The sequence below is a fragment of the Rhodamnia argentea genome, chromosome 11 (genome assembly GCF_020921035.1).
Source record: "Rhodamnia argentea isolate NSW1041297 chromosome 11, ASM2092103v1, whole genome shotgun sequence".
NCBI classification, from domain to species: domain Eukaryota; kingdom Viridiplantae; phylum Streptophyta; class Magnoliopsida; order Myrtales; family Myrtaceae; genus Rhodamnia; species Rhodamnia argentea.
The window spans coordinates 23,278,484-23,297,358 of NC_063160.1; the positions used below are offsets into that span (position 1 = coordinate 23,278,484).

The window sequence follows — 18,875 nt, forward strand, 5'->3', positions numbered from 1 at the left end:
GAATCTGCTTATCAATCCAATAGTTGTTCCCATGAGTGCTGTTGTTACATTCCAATTTCCTCAAACAATTTCCAGGGTAAATGAACCCCAGAAAACAGCTTACTTTTTTCTCGATCCTTGGAGTTCGGAGGAACAACAGACCTGCTTGCGAACATTGGCCTTCGGTTAATAACCTAGAAATGGGTCATGTGGCATGCACGTGTATATCTACGACGGCAGTCTTTGGTGCGTGAACTAATGGATGGCGAGAATGGCGGAATTCATTCGCCAGACGTTTTTGGGGAATGAAGAGGAGACGATTAGTAAATAGCAGTCAACAGAATTGTTGATTCAAGGAGAGGTGCAGTTGTCAGAACTTTTGGCTCGATACTACTTAACTGCGTCTTGGGTGTCATCATCCGGTTCATTTCTCAGAATGGTCGGTCCATAGCCAAAGTTTACATGCAAGGTCTATAAACCAGCACTGCATCTCACAGAACAAAATGCCCTTGCCCCATGTCATCCATCCACAAACTTATCCAAGAAGAATGGCAAGTCTTCGAAGCTGATAATGCGTGAAGCGCATCGATTGAGCCTTATCATGGCTATTCGAGCTAAGGATATTAAGCTTTAAAATCGAAATCTTGGGCAAAAGAATTCATCTTTCACACAAAGGCCGCCGTTTGGACAGTTTGCAAATGCGAAACTCTTCTGGTCAGCAAGGAAAAAAAAAACAGAAACTTTCCATATTATACAGGAGTCCCCATAGATGTTCTGGGACTTCTACAGGATAAAAATCTCCAAAAGAATGGACGAGTTCATTGTTGATCGTCTGAATGAACAACAGACTAATGGTACTGCTACAAAGATGTACAACAAAATCTTCCTCCTAGCAACCGCCACCTCTTTCACAAACACCCAACTCGGGGAAAAAAGGGTAAATCTGTCACTAATCAAGTCATCCCCCCATTGCAAACCCACTGAATAGTAGGGATAAGATTAATACGAGAAAAACAAAAAATCAAAACCTTCTAAGAAAAAGCAAATCAATTAACCTTGGTGCTATCTTTACACAACATGTGCCACTCCTGTAGAACAGCCGCTTGAAGAGCCATATGCTCGACTTCCTCCGCGGTCAACTTTGAGAGGGTTGCAGGTCCCTTAGGTTCTTCCTTCTCCGCGTCTTTCTTCTTTTCCTTCTTTTTCTTCCTTTTCCCTTCGTCTTCCACTTCTTCCTCATCTTCATCCTCATCTTCTTCCTCTTCATCATCGGATTTTGGAGTCTTGGGAGGAGGCTGGGCTGCCTTTAACAAAGCTATCCTTTCCATCGATATCCTAAGCTTCTCGGCAGCAGCCACTTTCACTTCATCTTCAGGCATATACTCAACACCCCCATCAGTAAGGTCGTCCAACCAGCCCTGAAGATCGGATTCTATGACCTTCGTAATTGATGCATCAGAAGCTCGGACAACAAACTTGCACATCATAGTAGTTGTCTCGTCGCCCAGGTCCACATTTCTGCTCACTTCACTGGCTCCAAAAACCATCATGCCCAAGAAGCCTCCATACCAAGTTTTTGCAGCGAAGCAAAGCTGTGTCAAATATCATAGTAGCAACTTAATGTTAGAATAACTAGACAGTGGCTAGGGGTTCAGACAATACTGAGCGCAGAGACATCACAACTTATGTACCAACTTATCCAGACGTCTAACAAAACTACAACAATCTCAATTTGGCACATATAGAGGCATCACTTTCAAAATTTCCTATTACAATAATTCATGCGTTTGTACATGGTTTTGGTCTCAAATTTACTCCAGGATAATCAACAATAAAGATCAAAGATGAATGGCATCTATAATTGCACATAAATTTTCAACCTACCAGCTTAAATGGCAATTGTTCCACAGAGAGAGAGAGAGAGAGAGAGAGAAATGGTAAGTAATAAGTCTAATATCCTACCTGAAAGCCTGCCACCGTGCGGATGATGTGTGAGCAAACTCTGTGGAAAGGCTTGGAAGACAATGACTTCAGGCCACTCAAGAAAGGAGAAGCCCCATACTGCTGTGCAGCTGTTGCTTTAAATCCACTTCCCTCGTAGGTATAAGTACCGGTTAACTCTACAATAGCTGGTAAACTAGGCCAGAGACGGAAAAATTCAACAGGTGAAATTTTATGAGGCAATAGAAGCTCCGTCAGAGGAATTTTGTAAGGCTGACACCTCAAAATTACAGGTTCACCTAGTTCTGGCCTTAGACTTCGCTTCTGCCTGACAATCTGTGGATCCTCTTCAGCATAATCACCGTCATAATCACCAGCAGCACCACTTCCATAAAAGGGGTAGTATAAAACTTGAACCCATAGGGCACTTCTCTCAAACTGAGAGACACCCACTGTCACACTACAGAGAACTGGATCCTGGGAATAGATCACCAAGATTAAAGTAATAATTGATTTACATGTACCGTCTGACAGTAAATAATACCCAACTGCCTACTTTATACAGCCAATCTTTTTCTTTTATGGATAATCTATATAGCAAATCTTTTCACACGGGAACTCCAGAAATAGAAAATAAAACTGATTTTGCAACTGGGGATAACTATACAGACCAGGCTAAAAGACCAAGAAAGAGGACATTTGTTTTCTCAAGTTCTCTTCTCCCATAATGATAAGACATTACCTCTACCATAATAATTGATGGAAGACTTAATTCAACATAACATTCTCCAGCTCATGGATTAGCAATTAAAATTTCAAACACATGCAGTCAGTATGGACCTATAATAGGAAACCAGTAACCACAAATGAAGGGATCTAAAATATAGGGTATATGAAAAGGGACCTGCGAAACAAGATTGCGCAATTGCCGAACAGCCTGCGGAGACCCATCCATGTAGTACAGCGCACCAGATAATCCAACTCTAATGTCAACCCGGTTCAGTTCAAGTTCAGTTAGATTCAACACCTGAAATAACTCCGTCAAATTAGCATGATATTCCTTCACAACTGGGATTATAGAAGAGTTAACAATCAGGAGCAGTGTAAAACTAATGAAAAGAAATGCATTGATTCCAAGGTGTTTCTATCTTCTAATAAAATTGAGGCTGATGAACACCCATGTTACATATCTGCTAAGACAACTGAACATAGAAATGCTCTCTATCTTCAGTAAGCATGAGCAGAAATAAATAAAGCATTGTAGTAACTTTGCTGGCTGTCTAAATCAACAGAATATAAAGTTGCGAAATTACACTGCCATGCAGTGACATAAAACCCAGCAGAGAATGATAGTGATGCCAAAAGCTACATTCATGTGACTTGGAAGATGAGTTAGGTTTTGGTCCTGCAGTAAGGTACCCTCACCCCATATCAGTGTGAGCACAACAGTCTCAATTTCAGGTGCTAGGAAGAGCATGATAGATTGATTAACAATTCATCCCCGAGTTTTATAGCCACTATTGCCATCTTTCATTCTTTTGCCAATGTAGGACAAATAACATGTTCTTATCCTGCTTAGAAAAATGCAATCAAACATTTACAGGAGTTATTATCTCACAGTATGTAGTCTGGCAACCACAACTTAGGCACCAAATGCACACCAACTAAAACCAGAATGCACCTTTAAATGTAAAGTGATCTTCCCATCACCCGAGTCTGCCAAATGATATGCTTCCACGTAGCAAGGATCACTGCTTCCAGTCAAAGTAATTGCAGTTGGTGGAACCTTAAGTGAGGTAGAGTCAATTCCCTTGGTCAGCAGTAAGGTTAGTTCACTTGGTTGCGGCCTCCAAAGTTCCAAGATAGCCTTATGAACTAATCCTTCTAACTTTCGGTCCTGAGCAGCAGCAGCTTCATAGAACTGAACAGTTAGCTTATGATGGCTAAACGGGTAATCACCTCGGGCTTCGCTGACTCCAGCCCACCTGAAAGAGGCATATATTTGACCCTAAATATGCACAAAAATAATTTGATAACAAAGACAAGATCCGCGACAAGCTAGAAATTTTTGAAAGGAATCGAAGATTGTCAACCTTACCTATTGTCTGGATGGCTGGTGACATACTTAATTCTCTGTAATATCAAGCGGCATTGGTGTTTATTCACAGAATCAGCCAAACTATTGTTTCTGAACTCTTCAAGCTCTTTAATTAGTAGTTGTCCTGCCCTGGCATTACGAGATCCCAACCTTTGAACAGACAAAAGAACTGCCTGAACATCTTGAAGTCTATTTGATGCTTCTGCAGATGCATCCATGTTGAACATGAACAAGACCTTGTGGATGTTTGATATGATTATGTTAAGTGGATCATCAGGATCATCGGCTAAAAGTGGATCCAGACCTTCCAAATCTATGTGTTCAGCAATGGCCCAAATAAGACGAGCACAAATTCTGGGGGTATTCACCTGTGGCATAGATGGATATGTGAGGTTTTCTTTTTACATGTCTCTGGAAAGAGAGTGAAAATAGGAAAGATAAAAGGCCTTAATTTTCCCGCAACCAAAATGATAGAACAAGTATTGCATTAGATGAAACATTGCAAAACAAAACAAAATAAAACCACTTTATACAACGGTTGAGACTCTCCACCAAGATAGGAGAATCACCAGGAGTAATTTGTGCACTAAAATTCAATTCTGCAGCTTAATATTGAGAAATTACCAGACAAGAAGTATACATTAGTCCCCGGGCAGTTGACTACTGATTAGACAACAGTCCAATCTTCACATAAACTGAAGAACTTCATGCAAGTGCAAGACAAGAATTTCAAGTCCAGCTGATTAAATATAAGAGCACATGACCAAAATAATCTCTCCATTGAGCACACTGCTTTAGCTAAAGGGTGTTAACAAGCATCCAAGTAATGTTCAAGCTTTGTTTCAAGAGTGTGGTCAAGAATGCTGAAACAAAATTTCGTTATTTAGATAGGAACAATGCTGAAACTAGAATATGACCCTATGTCAAGAATGCCAACCAGTTTTAAGACAAAAGGATCACATCCTGTCATGGATCTAGTGAACAACCTGAAAGTAACGACTACATTGTCATGTAAGCCTCTCCACATCGCAGAACTAACAGCTTCATTGTGGCAAGCCTAGGTCTTATTACATAGTTTCCCATTGTGTTGCATATCGCCAGCCACTTTAGGTAGCCTTTTCTAAATTTTGTGTTTTCTGCCTTTATGATATATTCTAGCTTCATATAAGCCTCTAATACAGCAGTAAAATTACTTGTCTTGGAAAGGTAAAAGCTAGGAAGCCATGTATACCTCCAATTTCTGCATTATGCTTCATGAATAATTTTTTTATTCCGTGCATTAAGTTCCCCACCAGGTATATGCACAAAACATAAGCACCCATAGCCTGGCATTTGGCAATTTAGTTTTTCTATGCACTTAGTCAGCGGCAAACCTTAAAGTAGAAGCCATATGGAAATTTCAAGGTTAAAAACCCCCCTGAGAAGTGAAAACTAAATCATCTGCAGGCAAACTATTTTAAGAAATAAGTCATGATCTTCAGCCTGGAGACATCCTGACATGAAATTAATATCCAATAATCACGTTTGATTTCAAAGTCAAAGAAATACATTTCCGAAACAGTGAGCATTACAAATCATATTTGAACTATCTATTGCAAGATCTTTAGCACATCTTTGGTCTCGTGAGAGTTTCGTACATACCTCACGCAAGTCTTTCACTAGCTCACGTTGCAATTTCTGCAGTCTGGTCTCATTTAGAATTTGATCTTGAGAAGCACCGTCTTTGACTCTTTTAACACCACCCCTTGTATCGTATATATAACAGAGTCTAACAAGCAATTTCAAATAGCAGTCGATTGCATAGGTCCGACCATCACAGTCCCACTTGACGCAAGGCCTACAGACTTCCACCACCTCCAAAGCAGGCTCCGTCCAATTAAGTGCACCATAACCAGTTCCATATGCCAAGGCTCCAATGACCCTGCTCTCCATGCCAGTGTTCTTTTGTTCAGGCAATGGTAATGACAACTGAAAGCAACTTTCAACCAGTGATGCAACTAGTTCCTCCCTAAATAAGCTTTTACTAGTAACACTATTGAGATCATCCTTTATCCTTGCATCTTCAAAAAGGGAAGCAATATCAGTTCCAGGTAGAGGTTTTTGACCCCTTCGAACGCTTTCCTTGGCAAAAAGGTCAACACAAAGAGCGGTTCGACAGATGCAGGCCATGGCATGCATACGGTCTGATTCTGCCCTCAAGTTTCTTACCATAAGAAGCAGCCTCTTGAAAAGAGAAACCTTCATGCATCGAATTCACAGACATTAGTTTGTTTGCATTCGAGGAATTCTATCTCACACATCCTAATGACAAATTCCAGATATTCATTGTTAGACTACATGGAAATTCAATGACATGGAAGATCCTATAGAGATCCTAGAAAGGCTATAAAGTAGACTCCAATCAAACACTGCAAGTGATGGTAGATTAAAATAAGATAATATTTCCCCAGATAATGATAGGTACATTAAGAATTGATATTCAAATATTTCTTCTTAGACACACTAGTTAAATGCCCATTAACAGTATTTCGCATCATTTTGCGAACCAGTTTCATATATCTACCTCAGTAAGCCCAGCATCATACCATTTTCATACTCGTCTTGACTTAGAAAAAAAAAAACAATACCAATAGCCAGCTCTTACATAGCATAGAAGTATGCTTGACAGTATTTTATGCTAGGTACAGCAGAATGAAAAGAAATTGCATAACTTAATAGTCTTCGTTGCATCACAAATGATCATCAGTGAAATCAAACAGTATGATGAACAAAAGGCAGATCAGTTCAGGCACAGAGTTTCTTAAAAAAGATGAATGTACTTTAGAATAAATGAAGCAATCAGACGCATACCTGCATATGAAGGTCAAGAAGGTGCAGATTCGTAACGACAGCCCTGACAATACTTTCTCTGGCAGAAGAAAACTCTTGTCTATCCCACAGAGTCAAGATCGCAATAATTGATTGTGAAGCCCACTCTGGCTTCCCACCAGGTACATCAGCCAGATACAACATGTTAATACCAACCTCAAAAATCAATGCCGGATCCAAGGAAGAAGCCAGAAAGGGTGCCAGGTGCGAAACAACATCCGAAACACCCACCAATCTCTCCGCATTATTCAAGTCAATCAAACTTGCATTTGCATTACTCTTCGAAAGCTTCCTCACAATCTCGATTGAACCGGACGCCACCGCCTTGACAGCATACACTATAGGGAAGACTGTAGCCCTGAAGCTCTCGACAGGCAAAACCAACGATCTCGCCATCAAAGCATTGCGCTTCTTCCACACAAAATCCACCATGGAAGACACCCAATTTGACCGAATTGCCAGCGAGTTCTCACTATCAACTAACTTATCACCCGCCAATCGACTCATCCTCTTGTTATCAAACTCGTGAAAAAGCCTACCGACCGATTCAAACGCTACTTTAGAAACGGTATCGGCCTGGTCAAGCATGTTCTGCCCGATCCGCGCCCACCAATTGGAAACCCTATCGAGCAAACTCACATTATTCTCGCATAGCGTAACCAAATCATCGCGCGCCAAGATACAACCCAGAGTCTCAGTGATGGAGAAGCGGAGATTGTCGCTGTGAGAGTCGAAGCAGCTGTTGATCTCCTTGTGGAAGCTGGTGATGAGCCTGGATAGGTGGTGGGAGGGGATGGCGGCGAGGATGGACAGGGCGGCGGCGGTGACATCGGGGTCGGGGAAGTCGAGGTCGGTGCGGATGCCGGTGCAGACGGTCTCCCAGAGGTCGGCTGTGAGGCGGGTGGATCGGATGAGGTCGAAGGCGAGCTTCTTGCACACGGCGGAGGCAGGGGAGGCGACGATCTCCTCGACGGCGGACTTGGCGATGACGGAGATGTCACGGCCGGCGGCGGACTGCTGAAGCGCCTGGAGGAGGGCGCCGGACTGGCGGAGGGCGTCGTTGGAGCGGAGGTCGGCTTGGATCTGAGCGAAGAGGATGTCCATCGTCGTTCAGCGTACGATTCAGCGCCGCATTCACTGTGAACAAGCGCAGAGATTACAGTACGAGATCGAAGACCGGGAGCATGAGCGGCGCTGCAATTGACGCTCGCGTCGGGTATTGGTGATCGGAGGAGGCGGAAACGGAAGGGAGTTTTCGCTTCGTATCATCAGCACAGAGAGAGAGAGAGAGAGAGATCGGAGACGGTGATGCTAGCCTTTCGTGGGCTTTACCGATCGTTCCGGTATCGGGTTTTAAAAAATGGAGCAGAGTGTGGTGTACAGTTGAAGGCCCGTATTTTTGGCCCAGATATTGGTGACCAAACCCGACCCGGTGATCAGGTCTTGCAAGCTGCAATTTCACTTCTTTATAAACCATTAAAAAGTGGAAAAATTCCAAATAGGGGCTTGAAGTGATCCTCATATTAAATAAGGGCTTAAAATGCCCTCATTGCCTCAAACAAGGGCCTAAAGTGGCCATGACCGTTTTAAATAAGGGCCTCACCTCATTGGAATGGTGGGGTGGCGGCTTTGGCCGGCGGGGTCGCCGGAGCCTCGGTGAGGGTCGATGACCCCTAGCTGTCACTCTAGACTAGCCGAGGGCTGCGGTCATCCCCCGGATCTAGGCGAGGGCCGGTAACCCTCGCCCAAATCTAGGAGACGGTCCGAGCCCTCTCCCTGCTCTTGCGAGGGCACGTTGGCCCTAGCGACCTGCCCGCCCATTAGGGTTGGGGCAACCGCCACAGGTAAGAGGGGTTGCCCTCCCACTTGCGTTTTCATTTTTTTTTTTCAATTTATTTATTTTTTAAAAAAATCAAAAAAGGAAAATAATAAATAAGTTATTAAATGACTAAAATGCCCCTGCTAACTAGGGATTCGGACCCTTTTTTTAAGATCGATGAGGTCACTTCGGACCCTTATTTGAAATAATACCCACTTTAGGTTCTTATTTGAGATAATATGAGTATTTTAGACCCTTATTTGAAACTGAGACTACTTCATGCCCTTATTTGATAAAATGAATATACTTTTGACCCTTTTTTAAAAACTTCCCTTAAAAAGTCGCAAATTTCACCACGGATCCAACCATTAATTCAATAAATTCTTGCCTACTTTGTAAAAACATACAAGACACTCCAAAATTCTAGTATTACATGGTGCCAAAAATCATTTGCTTCGATGAATGAAACTTTGCGGGAATTGAACTCATTATCTTAGTTATATTATGACAAGTAATTTTTCAAACTTGAAAATTTCTTAATGCTGGGCACAATTTCAAATTTGGTTTGATATGTTAGGGGTGAGTAATTTCATATTATTTCCAGATTTCACTTGAAACATGCCCGTCGGAAACCGGTTCTCAAGTTTTGGGAATCTATAATTGTATACCTTGGAACTTACCTCCAAAGGTATATTTAGATTCTACCTGTATTCTTAATTTGAGAGTTGTATTAAACTACCGCCTCTAATAACTACCATTTGTTGCTACGGTTTATTTAGACACGTGAAAAATATGAAACGTTAGCGAAGTAAAACTTTGCTCATGGATATCATCGGGATAGAATCTCAAACTAAGGATTTGAGATTATGCTCATCATCGGACGTCGTGGAGTATTGCGAGATCACGCAAATACTTAGAACAACAAAACACATAAATACATATTTTTAGGTTTCAAGTTTCAGATTTCACCTCTTGAAATCTATTCGTCCGAATCTGTTTCTCAATTTTTGAAATCTGAAATCTATCCGGCATACTCTAAAACTCGAAACTTGCCTTATTTACATCGGTCCGATTTTTCGATTTTCCTCCAAAACCATCCTAACCCCCGGTTCTTTTACTTTACAAGAGACACTTGAATAATTCAAATTCAAGAAAGGACAGAAAAAAAAAAGATTCTAATTTCTTCCCTCCAGTGAAAAGATCCTTCTGTCCTTCGAACGCCATTTCCCTTTCAATCCTTCCTGTCTCATCTCTCTCTTATCTCGCCAACACAACAAGCAAGCCCCCCCCGATGTACCGCAGCTCTCGTCTCTGAACTTCCCACCAGCCAAAAACCCAGAAAAGATCTGATCTTTCTTGACCCCGAACAGCAACCAACCATAACCCACTTCTCTCTCCCATCTCCCGCGCCTTCACTCGCCCCCAAAACCCTAACCCTTCTTTCTTCTCCGTCAATGGACGCCACCCACCTGAGCAACGGCCCCGTTTCGCTCCCGCTCCGCTCCCTCTCCCCACCTCTTCCCGGCCTCTTCCTCAAGAACCGGTCCCTCCGGCCATTTCGCCGCAAGAGCCTGTGCCTGGCGTCGAGCTCCGAGACTCTGGTCGGGGGATCGCTGCGGCGCGGCGAGGTCGTCGGGAGCAAGAAGGGAGAGGAGCTCGGTGACTTGAAGAGCTGGATGCACCAGAATGGGCTCCCTCCGTGCAAGGTCGTGCTCAAGGAGAGGGCCTCGCACAATGAGAGGCATCAGCCCATACACTACGTCGCCGCGAGCGAAGATCTTCAGGTGCGGTTTCGGGGGCTGATTGATTGTCTTGAATCTTGATGTTTGATTTCCGGTTGCTGAATTGGCGAAGCTTTTGAGCTGAAAATGGTTTCCGTCGACCAGGTGGGCGATGTCGCCTTCTCTGTTCCGAATTCACTGGTTGTGACGCTGGAGAGAGTGTTGGGTAACGAGACTATTGGTAAGGTGCATTTTTCTTCGTGACCTTCTTTACTACCTTTTCTGCGGGCAGTTTGTGTGGCACATCGTAGAATTATATTTTAGTCTTAGGAATTGCTTCTGTGACATGGAATTGTCAGGATGGTCCATACTTTCTTTGGCAAACCAATTATATGATTATACGAGGAATGACTGCGCGAGGGGTGATTTTAAAATTACGTCAGACTATACATTTTGATAATTATTGACTGAAGCTGTTGCATATCCCAAATTTGGTACAATGTGGTACATGCCACTTATGTGCGCGGTCCCCAGACTACGAGTGGATGTCCTTGAAATTTTGTCATAGGGTGATGCAAGTATTAGTAAGAGATTTTACCTTTTGGGACTTTTTGGTTTTTTGATCTTGCACCCTTTTCTCCTCGATAAAGTCATGGTGCCTGCAACCGATAGTGTTCTCTGGAGCCTCCAGTATAACAGGTTTTAGCCTGCACCTAATTTGCTTGAATCTCACGGGCCTCGGTGCAGCGGAACTACTAACCACAAACAAATTGTCGGAGTTGGCATGCTTGGCCTTGTATCTGATGTATGAGAAGAAGCAAGGGAAGAAGTCTTTTTGGTACCCTTACATAAGGGAGCTTGATCGTCAGCGAGGAAGGGGCCAGTTGGCAGTGGAATCTCCACTTTTATGGGCAGAATCTGAACTTGATTACTTAACAGGCAGTCCAACAAAGGTACTTTAACGCTATGTTTTTGTGGTTGCTCTGTAATAAGTGCTTCAACAAATACATCAAAGTGTAATTATATGTTTTATGGTTCAAAAAGTCTGAAACTCTACATTCTTCATCGGAGCATTAGGCTGAAGTTCTTGAGAGGGCTGAAGGGATTAGAAGAGAATACAACGAGCTCGACACTGTTTGGTTTATGGCTGGTTCTCTGTTTCAGGTAATAATTTTTGCTTGTCCAATTTCTATCCCTAGTAGTTTTTCTTTTCTGTACTTTTTCCAGTAATTATGCTAGCTCAGTGAGACTACTTATTTTGATTTTGCAGCAATACCCTTACGATATTCCGACTGAGGCCTTTCCGTATGAGATTTTCAAGCAAGCCTTTGTGGCAATTCAATCTTGCGTGGTGCATTTGCAGGTGCTGCTCTTCATACCTTTTGCGCAAGGAAATAAGCACTGTTGCTCTCACTAGATAAATTACATTTTATAGTTATTTAATCAGATGACTCCTGTTTGATTTCAGAAAGTCAGTCTTTCACGAAGATTTGCTTTAGTTCCTCTTGGTCCCCCATTGCTAGCATATAAAAGCAATTGCAAGGCAATGTTGACAGCCGTTGATGGTGCTGTTGAACTAGTAGTTGATCGTGCATATAAGGCTGGAGAACCAATAGCTGTTTGGTATGAATTCTTCTCTTGCTGAAGTTGGCTTTTCAGTGTAAAATCGAGCTCTTCCTTCTTTTCTTGGCAATCCTGACAGCATCCTTGTTCTGCACTTCATTGCAATCTTAATAGTTGTTATATTTGGTCTTAGGTGTGGACCGCAGCCTAACTCAAGATTGCTTTTGAATTACGGTTTTGTTGATGAAGATAACCCTTATGATCGGCTTGGGGTTGAGGTAAAAGTGACTGCTCTTTCCCGTGTCGCTTCTTCATATGCTTGTCAAACATTCTAATATGCTTTCCTCCTTCGTGTCTCTTTAGGCTTCTTTGAATACTGAGGATCCTCAGTATCAGGATAAAAGAATGGTTGCTCAACGAAACGGAAAGCTTTCGAGACAAGTTTTTTATGTACGAAACTTTTTGTGGCAAAAGTAGCTTGGATTTGCCTCTCATGAGTATTGTAATTCTTTGTTGTGCAGGTGTATGCCAGAAAGGAAAGGGAAGCTGTGTTGGACATGCTTCCTTATATGCGATTGGGCTATGTTTCGGATCCTTCAGATATGCAGTCAGTCATTTCATCCCAAGGCCCAATCTGTCCAGTAAGTTTCGTCCTTTGAAATCAATTTTAGTTTTGAAGTGTCTCGTGTTGTGCTTAATTCATATATCTTTTATTTAGCATTTAGCTTAGATAGTCTGACTAATAGATTGAACTCTGGTGGATGACATGTTAGTTTTCGGCTACTTTTTCAGTTTTTCCGATTCTCAATGCGTCTTCCAGAGTGACCTCATGTGCAGTTCACGGATACTACTTCTATGTAATACCGTTTGTATATCCAGAGATGAGAGTTCACTGATAGTGTTGAAGTTTCATCAGTCTTCTCATGTCATTTTGGTAAGAATTAATTTGTAAAAAGTCAAATGTTTTCTTTAGGTGAGTCCTTGCACAGAGAGGGCTGTCTTGGATCAACTAGTTGAATATTTCGAGTCACGGATTGCTGGCTATCCTACAACCTTGAGCGAAGATGAATCTTTGGTAATTTGACTCCGCTGTACTCCATTCTAAGATGCCAATTGTAAGCTCTTCGCTAAGGTTTCTTTTCTTTTCCTCTTTCATCATTAGTTGGCAGATTCCAGTTCAAACCCTAAGAAGCAAGTTGCCACACAGCTTGTGCAGTTGGAAAAGAAAATTCTAAATTCATGCTTGCAGACGGCAGTTGATCTGATAAATCAGTTACCTGATCACACTGTATCTCCCTGTCCTGCTCCTTATGCTCCTCACTTGAAATGAAAGGCAACTCCCTCTTCCCTTGCTCTTTGTTCTTATGATTTTCTCTAATTATTCTGCTCATTTTTTTTGGTTCGTTTTTGTGCAGAAATCAGAGATGTCTTTATGATGTAGAAATTTGTCATAGTTTCCCATCAGATTCTTGGGAAGTTCAAGTGGGAGATTATAGTCAGGTCAGTCACAATCTACAGTTAAATTTGATTGCAAACGTTAAATCGAGTCAACTGAGAGAATCTATCCACAACTGGAAAACTGAAAATTGCTTAAAGCATTGGCTGCAGAGAAACAATTAAATTTGCAGTGGAGTCTCTCTCTATCTCTGTCTCTCTGTCTCTGTCTCTGTCTCTCTCTCAATCTCTCGAGTATGCTTTTTGCTTAGCAGTGAGCATACATGATTGCGATGTACTCATTGTGTTAAACGTCTGTGTGGTTTGATATCCCTTGCCTGGACAATGTTAACACTATTTTCCTTAATGTGCTCAACTTTAAATGACAAATGGATGATCTGTTTTTAGTTGGAGTTTCTCCAAATTAGAATTTAGGAGCCAATTCGAGTCATCATTCTGAGTCTGAAATTGAGATGCTGATGCCGGATTACCCGCATTCATCCGACTATTCCAACTTTTCTTCTTCAACTTCTCTTCACATTTTGTGCAGGTACAGTGGGAAAGATGGGTATGGCTTTATCAAAAATGAGTTGATGTGGAACCCCACCTCAGCTGGTTTGATCCATGCCTTAAGACGACCAGAGTGTGCACTGTGTTTTAGGTTCCAGGAAGACGTGAACTGGTTCCCACAATGAACATACTCTTGGTAGGCCTCCCTTATTCCTTACTATTGTTAAGATGCTAACTAGTCCCCTGTCCCCGCCCCTTGCCTTATAGCAGGTCTTCTGTGTGACTTTCCTGTGAAGTGTTCATCTTTTCATAAGGCAAGAAGATGTTATTTTTGCAGGCACCGATTGCTTTGTAGGTATTAGTGCCGGATATTTCCACGCTGCCTTTTGTAAATGTAAATGTAAACATACACGACTGATGTCAATTTGAACTTGTACCTGTGATTCCACAATTTTCAGGCACCTCATTTGCTATTTTCGACTCCATGGAGTTATGAAAAAGGTCTCTTACGTCATTTCTTCCCCAGAAGAGTTTCATAGGGAGGGCTAAAAGGAAATATTAATTTGGACACTGTTGAAGATCACCTGATTCTTTTGATAATTAAGAGTTTATTTTGGGGACTGCCTTTGGAAGATTCAGCATGGAATATGCTGAAGGAAGTGCATATGGCAATTGAAAGCAAATCGCCCCGGGAGCTTGACATCCCCGAGCCTATTGATTATATATAAGAGCAAGATGAATAAAATCACATCAGTAACTCATACACTTGCGCTATCTTTGACCGCCTGAGGATGAGGTTGGTCTTTCTTTCATCCAGTATTCTATAATGATCAAATGTAGCACTGGATATCGACATACCCAATAAAAACTGTTCCAAACATGACTGGTTGAATCAACCGGTAAACCCTTATAGCCACTCACTTTAGGGTCAGGACAATGACCGACCACTGTGAGCTGGTTGGCTATTGCATTCGGATCCGGACAGTGACCACCCCCACGAGATGGTTGAGAGATAGAGACAGAGACCATTAAATTATTCCACTTGACATGGACGAGTCCGGATTGATCGGATTCATAACAGGCCACTGAACATTTGGATGGGATAATTTAGCCCTCTCTGACTTTCCTTGAACACTTAAAAGCGTCAAGAGATAAGGGAGCTTAAAATTATAAAGCACAATGGAAGAATCTCAATCTAGCAACTAATTACTTCAATGAAAAGAAAAACTTGTTCACCAAAAGTTAAAAAGGAAGAAAAGAAGCAACTCTTTCCGTTTGCTTTGTAAATGCTCTCCTCTATTCAATTCAAGACAATCTGCCACATTTGCACAAAGATGTAAAAACTGCAGTTAAATAACTCTATGCCTCGCTCAAGTAGAAAAATTGAGGAAAGAATACTTGGACTATTTACCTGGCCTAGAGAAAATGAGTGTGAAAAACTAAAATCCAAGCTAAAGACAAGACAATGCTTCAAATGGTAGACTTCAAGTGACTCGCATCACAATCTCAATTTGGTCCTCCACATGTCTCCGATGACCATCTTAGGCTGCGGATTATTTGGCCCTCGATCCCGCTGCCCCGATGTAAAGTACAACCAGCCGTCCCAAAAACCCGCAATCGCGGTTTTGACACGGTAAGGAAGCTTCCCGATCACTGTCCATTTCTGCCACAAAAACATCACAGTCCACAGATGTTTCACCATAAGAGTGCAAAAGTAACAGAACCTTAAAGGAACAGGAAGAGCGAAGCGGCCATGCCAGGTCCATTTTCCCTAGAGCAGTTACCTAAGAGAAATCGAACGATCAGTGTATAAATTTCCTACAGCAAGTACTCCATTCGAATCGTTTTCTGCTTTTTTGTCGAACTTCGGATAAAGAAAAGGTTTTCCACCTGCCTGCATCATCACTCTTTCATATTCAACGAGAGGGAAGAAATTGTACCAGTGTGTCCAAATCGAACCGGAACACCTCCCCAACGAGTATCATCCTCTTGTTTATTGGATGCTTCTCAGTGGTACCTCCCGTGATGACAATGGAATTGTTCACAACCACCCAAGAAAATTCTATGTGGGAGTTAGGTTTTGGCATAGGAGGCAGTACTTTCCACTTCATTCCACCATCGAGCATATAGACATCGCTGTAAACTACCTGAAATAAGGAAAGATCCCAGTTTGAAGAATCCACACGAATGGAACATCATATGACCAGATGATGGGTAGCATGACCTGCAAATATTGTATCAGAAAATGTTTCTCTTTGGTTATTGGTACCAAGTTCACATACCTCATGCCTGCGCGAGCATTTGAAAATGGGTGACCCGGGTTTGGCCATAAAATCGCCCTCTTGACCACCAATAACATATAGTTTATCATCCACCATGACACAAGCCCTGCAAAAACCAAGTAAATGATCAATTGATTACCGTGAATAGAGAAGATAAAGCCCCTGTTGTTAACTGTAGTTCACATTACTCGAACGAAATGAGTAGTCTCGGGACGTAAATTAGATACAACAAGATAGATTGCTGCCAAACCTGTGCGGTCCTCCGCGAGGAATGGGCACTTCAGTTCGCCACTCCTTCTCCAAGACTTTGCCATCCTTTACTGCTATGCTCCAGTGTTCCAGTGCAGGCGTATGGCGATTCTCTTTGCCTCCACCCATCACGTGAAGTCTACCTCTCCATAATTGAGTAGCGGGAGCGTACCTGTAGGACGTGAAAATTACCTACTATCGGCTTAAGATCGAGTCAACATATGGTGGCCGAACAGATTGGCAGTCACGTTTCGCGCCTAATCAGCGAACTTATATACCTTGGGGCCGGCAATGGGGGCATTCGATCCCATTTCTTCGTCTCTGTGTCTAGGATAAAAGTATGAGCCACCGGCCCTCTGCATTGTGGACCATATTGGCCGGAGACAATATAGACGTATCTTCCATCAGTGGCCATTCCTAAATGTGAATTCGCCATATCCTTTGGCGTATTGAACCTTCCTCCCCAAGTATTGCTAGTAAAGTTGAACACATCCACATGAGAATGCACCTGGAAATGCAAGTAGGGGAATGCGGTCAGCCCGTTGCACAAGTATTATTACAAACTCTAAAATTGTAGCTGCATTTAGGAGCAGCATATGTCTGACCAAAAGAAAAAAAAAGGCATCGGCCTCAACAATCACTGAACTTGTATATCAAAACTCAGAGAATGAAATACTTTGCGGAGAACAAAGTCAAGGACATTGGTAATTACATAGTCAAGCGTGCGGTATCCTGAAAAAGCGTACAACAGGTTATTGATCTGGATCGCAGCGCCGTCCAGACGAGGCACCGGTGCCGGTGGCATCTCTTCCCATTTCATGTCTGGAGCAGCTAAATCGGCAAAAGTAGCCGACAAAAATCTATCCCGTCCCCAATCACGCTTCCCCTTAGCATCCTGTCCCTGATCATGCTTTTCTTTAGCATCTGATCCCGGGCCATGATCTGCTTTTACATGTTCCTCCTGCAACTGGAAGTTTGCCCAGACAATCACAATCCACAAACTTCACTCAATAACATAACACGATTACTGAACAAAGGCAATGAATGACTAGGGAAAGGGGAAACAACAATAGCCGAGTCCGATCTAGCGTTTCGGAATGCGGGGCGCTAAATGTTCGTTCTTGTCTTAACCAAGAACCTTAAACTATCAAAGTTCATGGGCACTGAAGCTACTCTGTTTGGCATTTTAACTCCCTGTACTTGGTTCTATTTAAAAAAAGGGAATTTATTAACTCGTATCTCAGTTATCAAACTGGGCAATGAAGCCGAGGGCACGCAACACACGTTCACACGAATCCAGCACTGTGCCCCAGAGCACGGAAGCAGACAGAGGTACCTGATCATCAGATTTCCTGCGAGATTGGAGGTCGGGGAAGACGACGATTCCAGATTTCTCGAGAGCCCAGTTGGAAGCGAGCGACGAATAGGCGGAGGTAGCGGAAGGAGCGGAGGAGGAGGAGGAGGAAGAAGACGAAGAAGAAGAAGAAGAAGAAGAAGAAGACGCCCACATGAAATCCACGAGCAGGGCGGCGCCGAGGAGCCCCATGCATGTCGACAGCACCGTCCAATGCGTCGACGAAGCGGCGTGCTTGTGGGCGATCCTCGCCATTGCTCACCTGAACCAGTGAATCACACGCAATGGGGAACACCCATTTTATCGGGAGAGAGAGAGAGAGAGAGACGCGTTTGAAGGAAGGAGAGAACATGGTTCGAGAGAGCCTTCTCCGCGGCAGGAAAGAGATGGGCGCCAATGGTTTGTATCTCTTTTTCATTTATTTTCGGCTATATTCTATATTCTCTCTCTTTTTTTTTTTTTTTGGGGGGGGGTGGAATTACGCCTGTAGTAGAAAAATGAAATTTCATAAATTCACTTGGGAACGAGCCCACTCGCCAACATAACTAGTTAGATTTATATCTATATTCTCAATGAGTCATGGGCAACAATGATAACAACGCGCCCCTTCATCACCGATATCTTTCGCCGGACCGGACAGTGAAAGTAGCCATCGACACCACGCTGGTAATGACATGAGATTCTTAAATCTGGACTCCACGGGAGAAATTCTGTGGGAAAGTGTTAAAAAAGTCATAAACTTATTGCATCGGTGCCAATTTAGTCACGAACTTTTTATTGATGCCATTTCAATTCTAAACATTTTGCATTGATGACAATTCGGTCATAAACCTTTTATTGGTGCCAATTCAGTCCTAAAATCTTTACATGTACGTCAATTGAATCCTAAAATTTTTTGCATGTGTGTGAATTGAAACAATCCGGCCAATTTAGGTCAGAAACCCGCCGACGTGTAAGTCGGCGATGCTACGGAGGATGGTCGCTTGCTATCTTTACTTTTCAATTTTCTGTTGTCAACGCTGATGTGAATTTTTTTAATAATAATTTTTTAAAAAAA

At 42.6% G+C, this 18,875-nt stretch overlaps 3 protein-coding genes across 5 annotated transcripts; 1 reads left to right on the plus strand and 2 right to left on the minus strand.

Annotated features, from left to right (window-relative positions):
* Positions 1–702: 702 nt before the first annotated feature.
* On the minus strand, positions 703–8,201 carry LOC115751107 (protein TPLATE). 2 transcript variants are annotated; one of them, XM_030688826.2, is made up of 7 exons: positions 6,869–8,200; positions 5,660–6,256; positions 4,019–4,386; positions 3,602–3,905; positions 2,825–2,947; positions 1,942–2,397; positions 703–1,571 (listed from the first exon to the last, which is right to left on the minus strand). In XM_030688826.2, the coding sequence occupies exons 1-7, from the start codon at positions 7,988–7,990 to the stop codon at positions 1,026–1,028; spliced, it is 3,516 nt and encodes a 1,171-aa protein (XP_030544686.1). In that variant the 5' UTR covers positions 7,991–8,200; the 3' UTR covers positions 703–1,025. The 2 variants fall into 2 exon arrangements, with proteins under 2 accessions (XP_030544686.1, XP_048128138.1); XM_048272181.1 differs by lacking the exon at positions 1,942–2,397 and having other exon boundaries at positions 6,869–8,201.
* Positions 8,202–9,960: 1,759 nt separating this feature from the next.
* On the plus strand, positions 9,961–14,406 carry LOC115751170 (ribulose-1,5 bisphosphate carboxylase/oxygenase large subunit N-methyltransferase, chloroplastic). Of its 2 annotated transcripts, XM_048272557.1 has the most exons (14): positions 9,961–10,489; positions 10,592–10,667; positions 11,174–11,379; positions 11,504–11,590; positions 11,697–11,789; positions 11,895–12,049; positions 12,183–12,267; positions 12,353–12,439; positions 12,511–12,630; positions 12,963–13,064; positions 13,152–13,322; positions 13,405–13,489; positions 13,974–14,129; positions 14,271–14,406. In XM_048272557.1, the coding sequence occupies exons 1-11, from the start codon at positions 10,160–10,162 to the stop codon at positions 13,317–13,319; spliced, it is 1,509 nt and encodes a 502-aa protein (XP_048128514.1). In that variant the 5' UTR covers positions 9,961–10,159; the 3' UTR covers positions 13,320–13,322; positions 13,405–13,489; positions 13,974–14,129; positions 14,271–14,406. The 2 variants fall into 2 exon arrangements, with proteins under 2 accessions (XP_048128514.1, XP_048128513.1); XM_048272556.1 differs by having other exon boundaries at positions 13,974–14,406.
* A 712-nt stretch (positions 14,407–15,118) lies between these two features.
* On the minus strand, positions 15,119–18,154 carry LOC115751139 (kelch repeat-containing protein At3g27220-like). The gene is made up of 7 exons (XM_030688884.2): positions 17,801–18,154; positions 17,177–17,431; positions 16,743–16,972; positions 16,466–16,636; positions 16,216–16,321; positions 15,874–16,080; positions 15,119–15,596 (listed from the first exon to the last, which is right to left on the minus strand). Exons 1-7 carry the CDS (start codon positions 18,071–18,073, stop codon positions 15,432–15,434), a joined length of 1,407 nt encoding a protein of 468 aa, XP_030544744.2. The 5' UTR covers positions 18,074–18,154; the 3' UTR covers positions 15,119–15,431.
* Positions 18,155–18,875: the final 721 nt, after the last annotated feature.

Excerpts from the sequence above, each read along its gene's own strand:
- LOC115751107 (XM_030688826.2), bottom strand. The coding sequence starts at position 7,990 with ATGGACATCCTCTTCGCTCAGATCCAAGCCGACCTCCGCTCCAACGAC. Across the intron at positions 6,257-6,868 it reads TTCTTGACCTTCATATGCAG|GTTTCTCTTTTCAAGAGGCT; the intron begins GTATGCGTCTGA and ends CGATGCATGAAG. Across the intron at positions 4,387-5,659 it reads TAGTGAAAGACTTGCGTGAG|GTGAATACCCCCAGAATTTG; the intron begins GTATGTACGAAA and ends TCTATGCCACAG.
- LOC115751170 (XM_048272556.1), top strand. The coding sequence starts at position 10,160 with ATGGACGCCACCCACCTGAGCAACGGCCCCGTTTCGCTCCCGCTCCGC. Across the intron at positions 12,050-12,182 it reads GGAGAACCAATAGCTGTTTG|GTGTGGACCGCAGCCTAACT; the intron begins GTATGAATTCTT and ends ATTTGGTCTTAG. Across the intron at positions 12,631-12,962 it reads CCCAAGGCCCAATCTGTCCA|GTGAGTCCTTGCACAGAGAG; the intron begins GTAAGTTTCGTC and ends TGTTTTCTTTAG.
- LOC115751139 (XM_030688884.2), bottom strand. The coding sequence starts at position 18,073 with ATGGCGAGGATCGCCCACAAGCACGCCGCTTCGTCGACGCATTGGACG. Across the intron at positions 17,432-17,800 it reads GCAGGAAATCTGATGATCAG|TTGCAGGAGGAACATGTAAA; the intron begins GTACCTCTGTCT and ends GCAAACTTCCAG. Across the intron at positions 15,597-15,873 it reads GGTTCGATTTGGACACACTG|AAATGGACAGTGATCGGGAA; the intron begins GTACAATTTCTT and ends TTTTTGTGGCAG.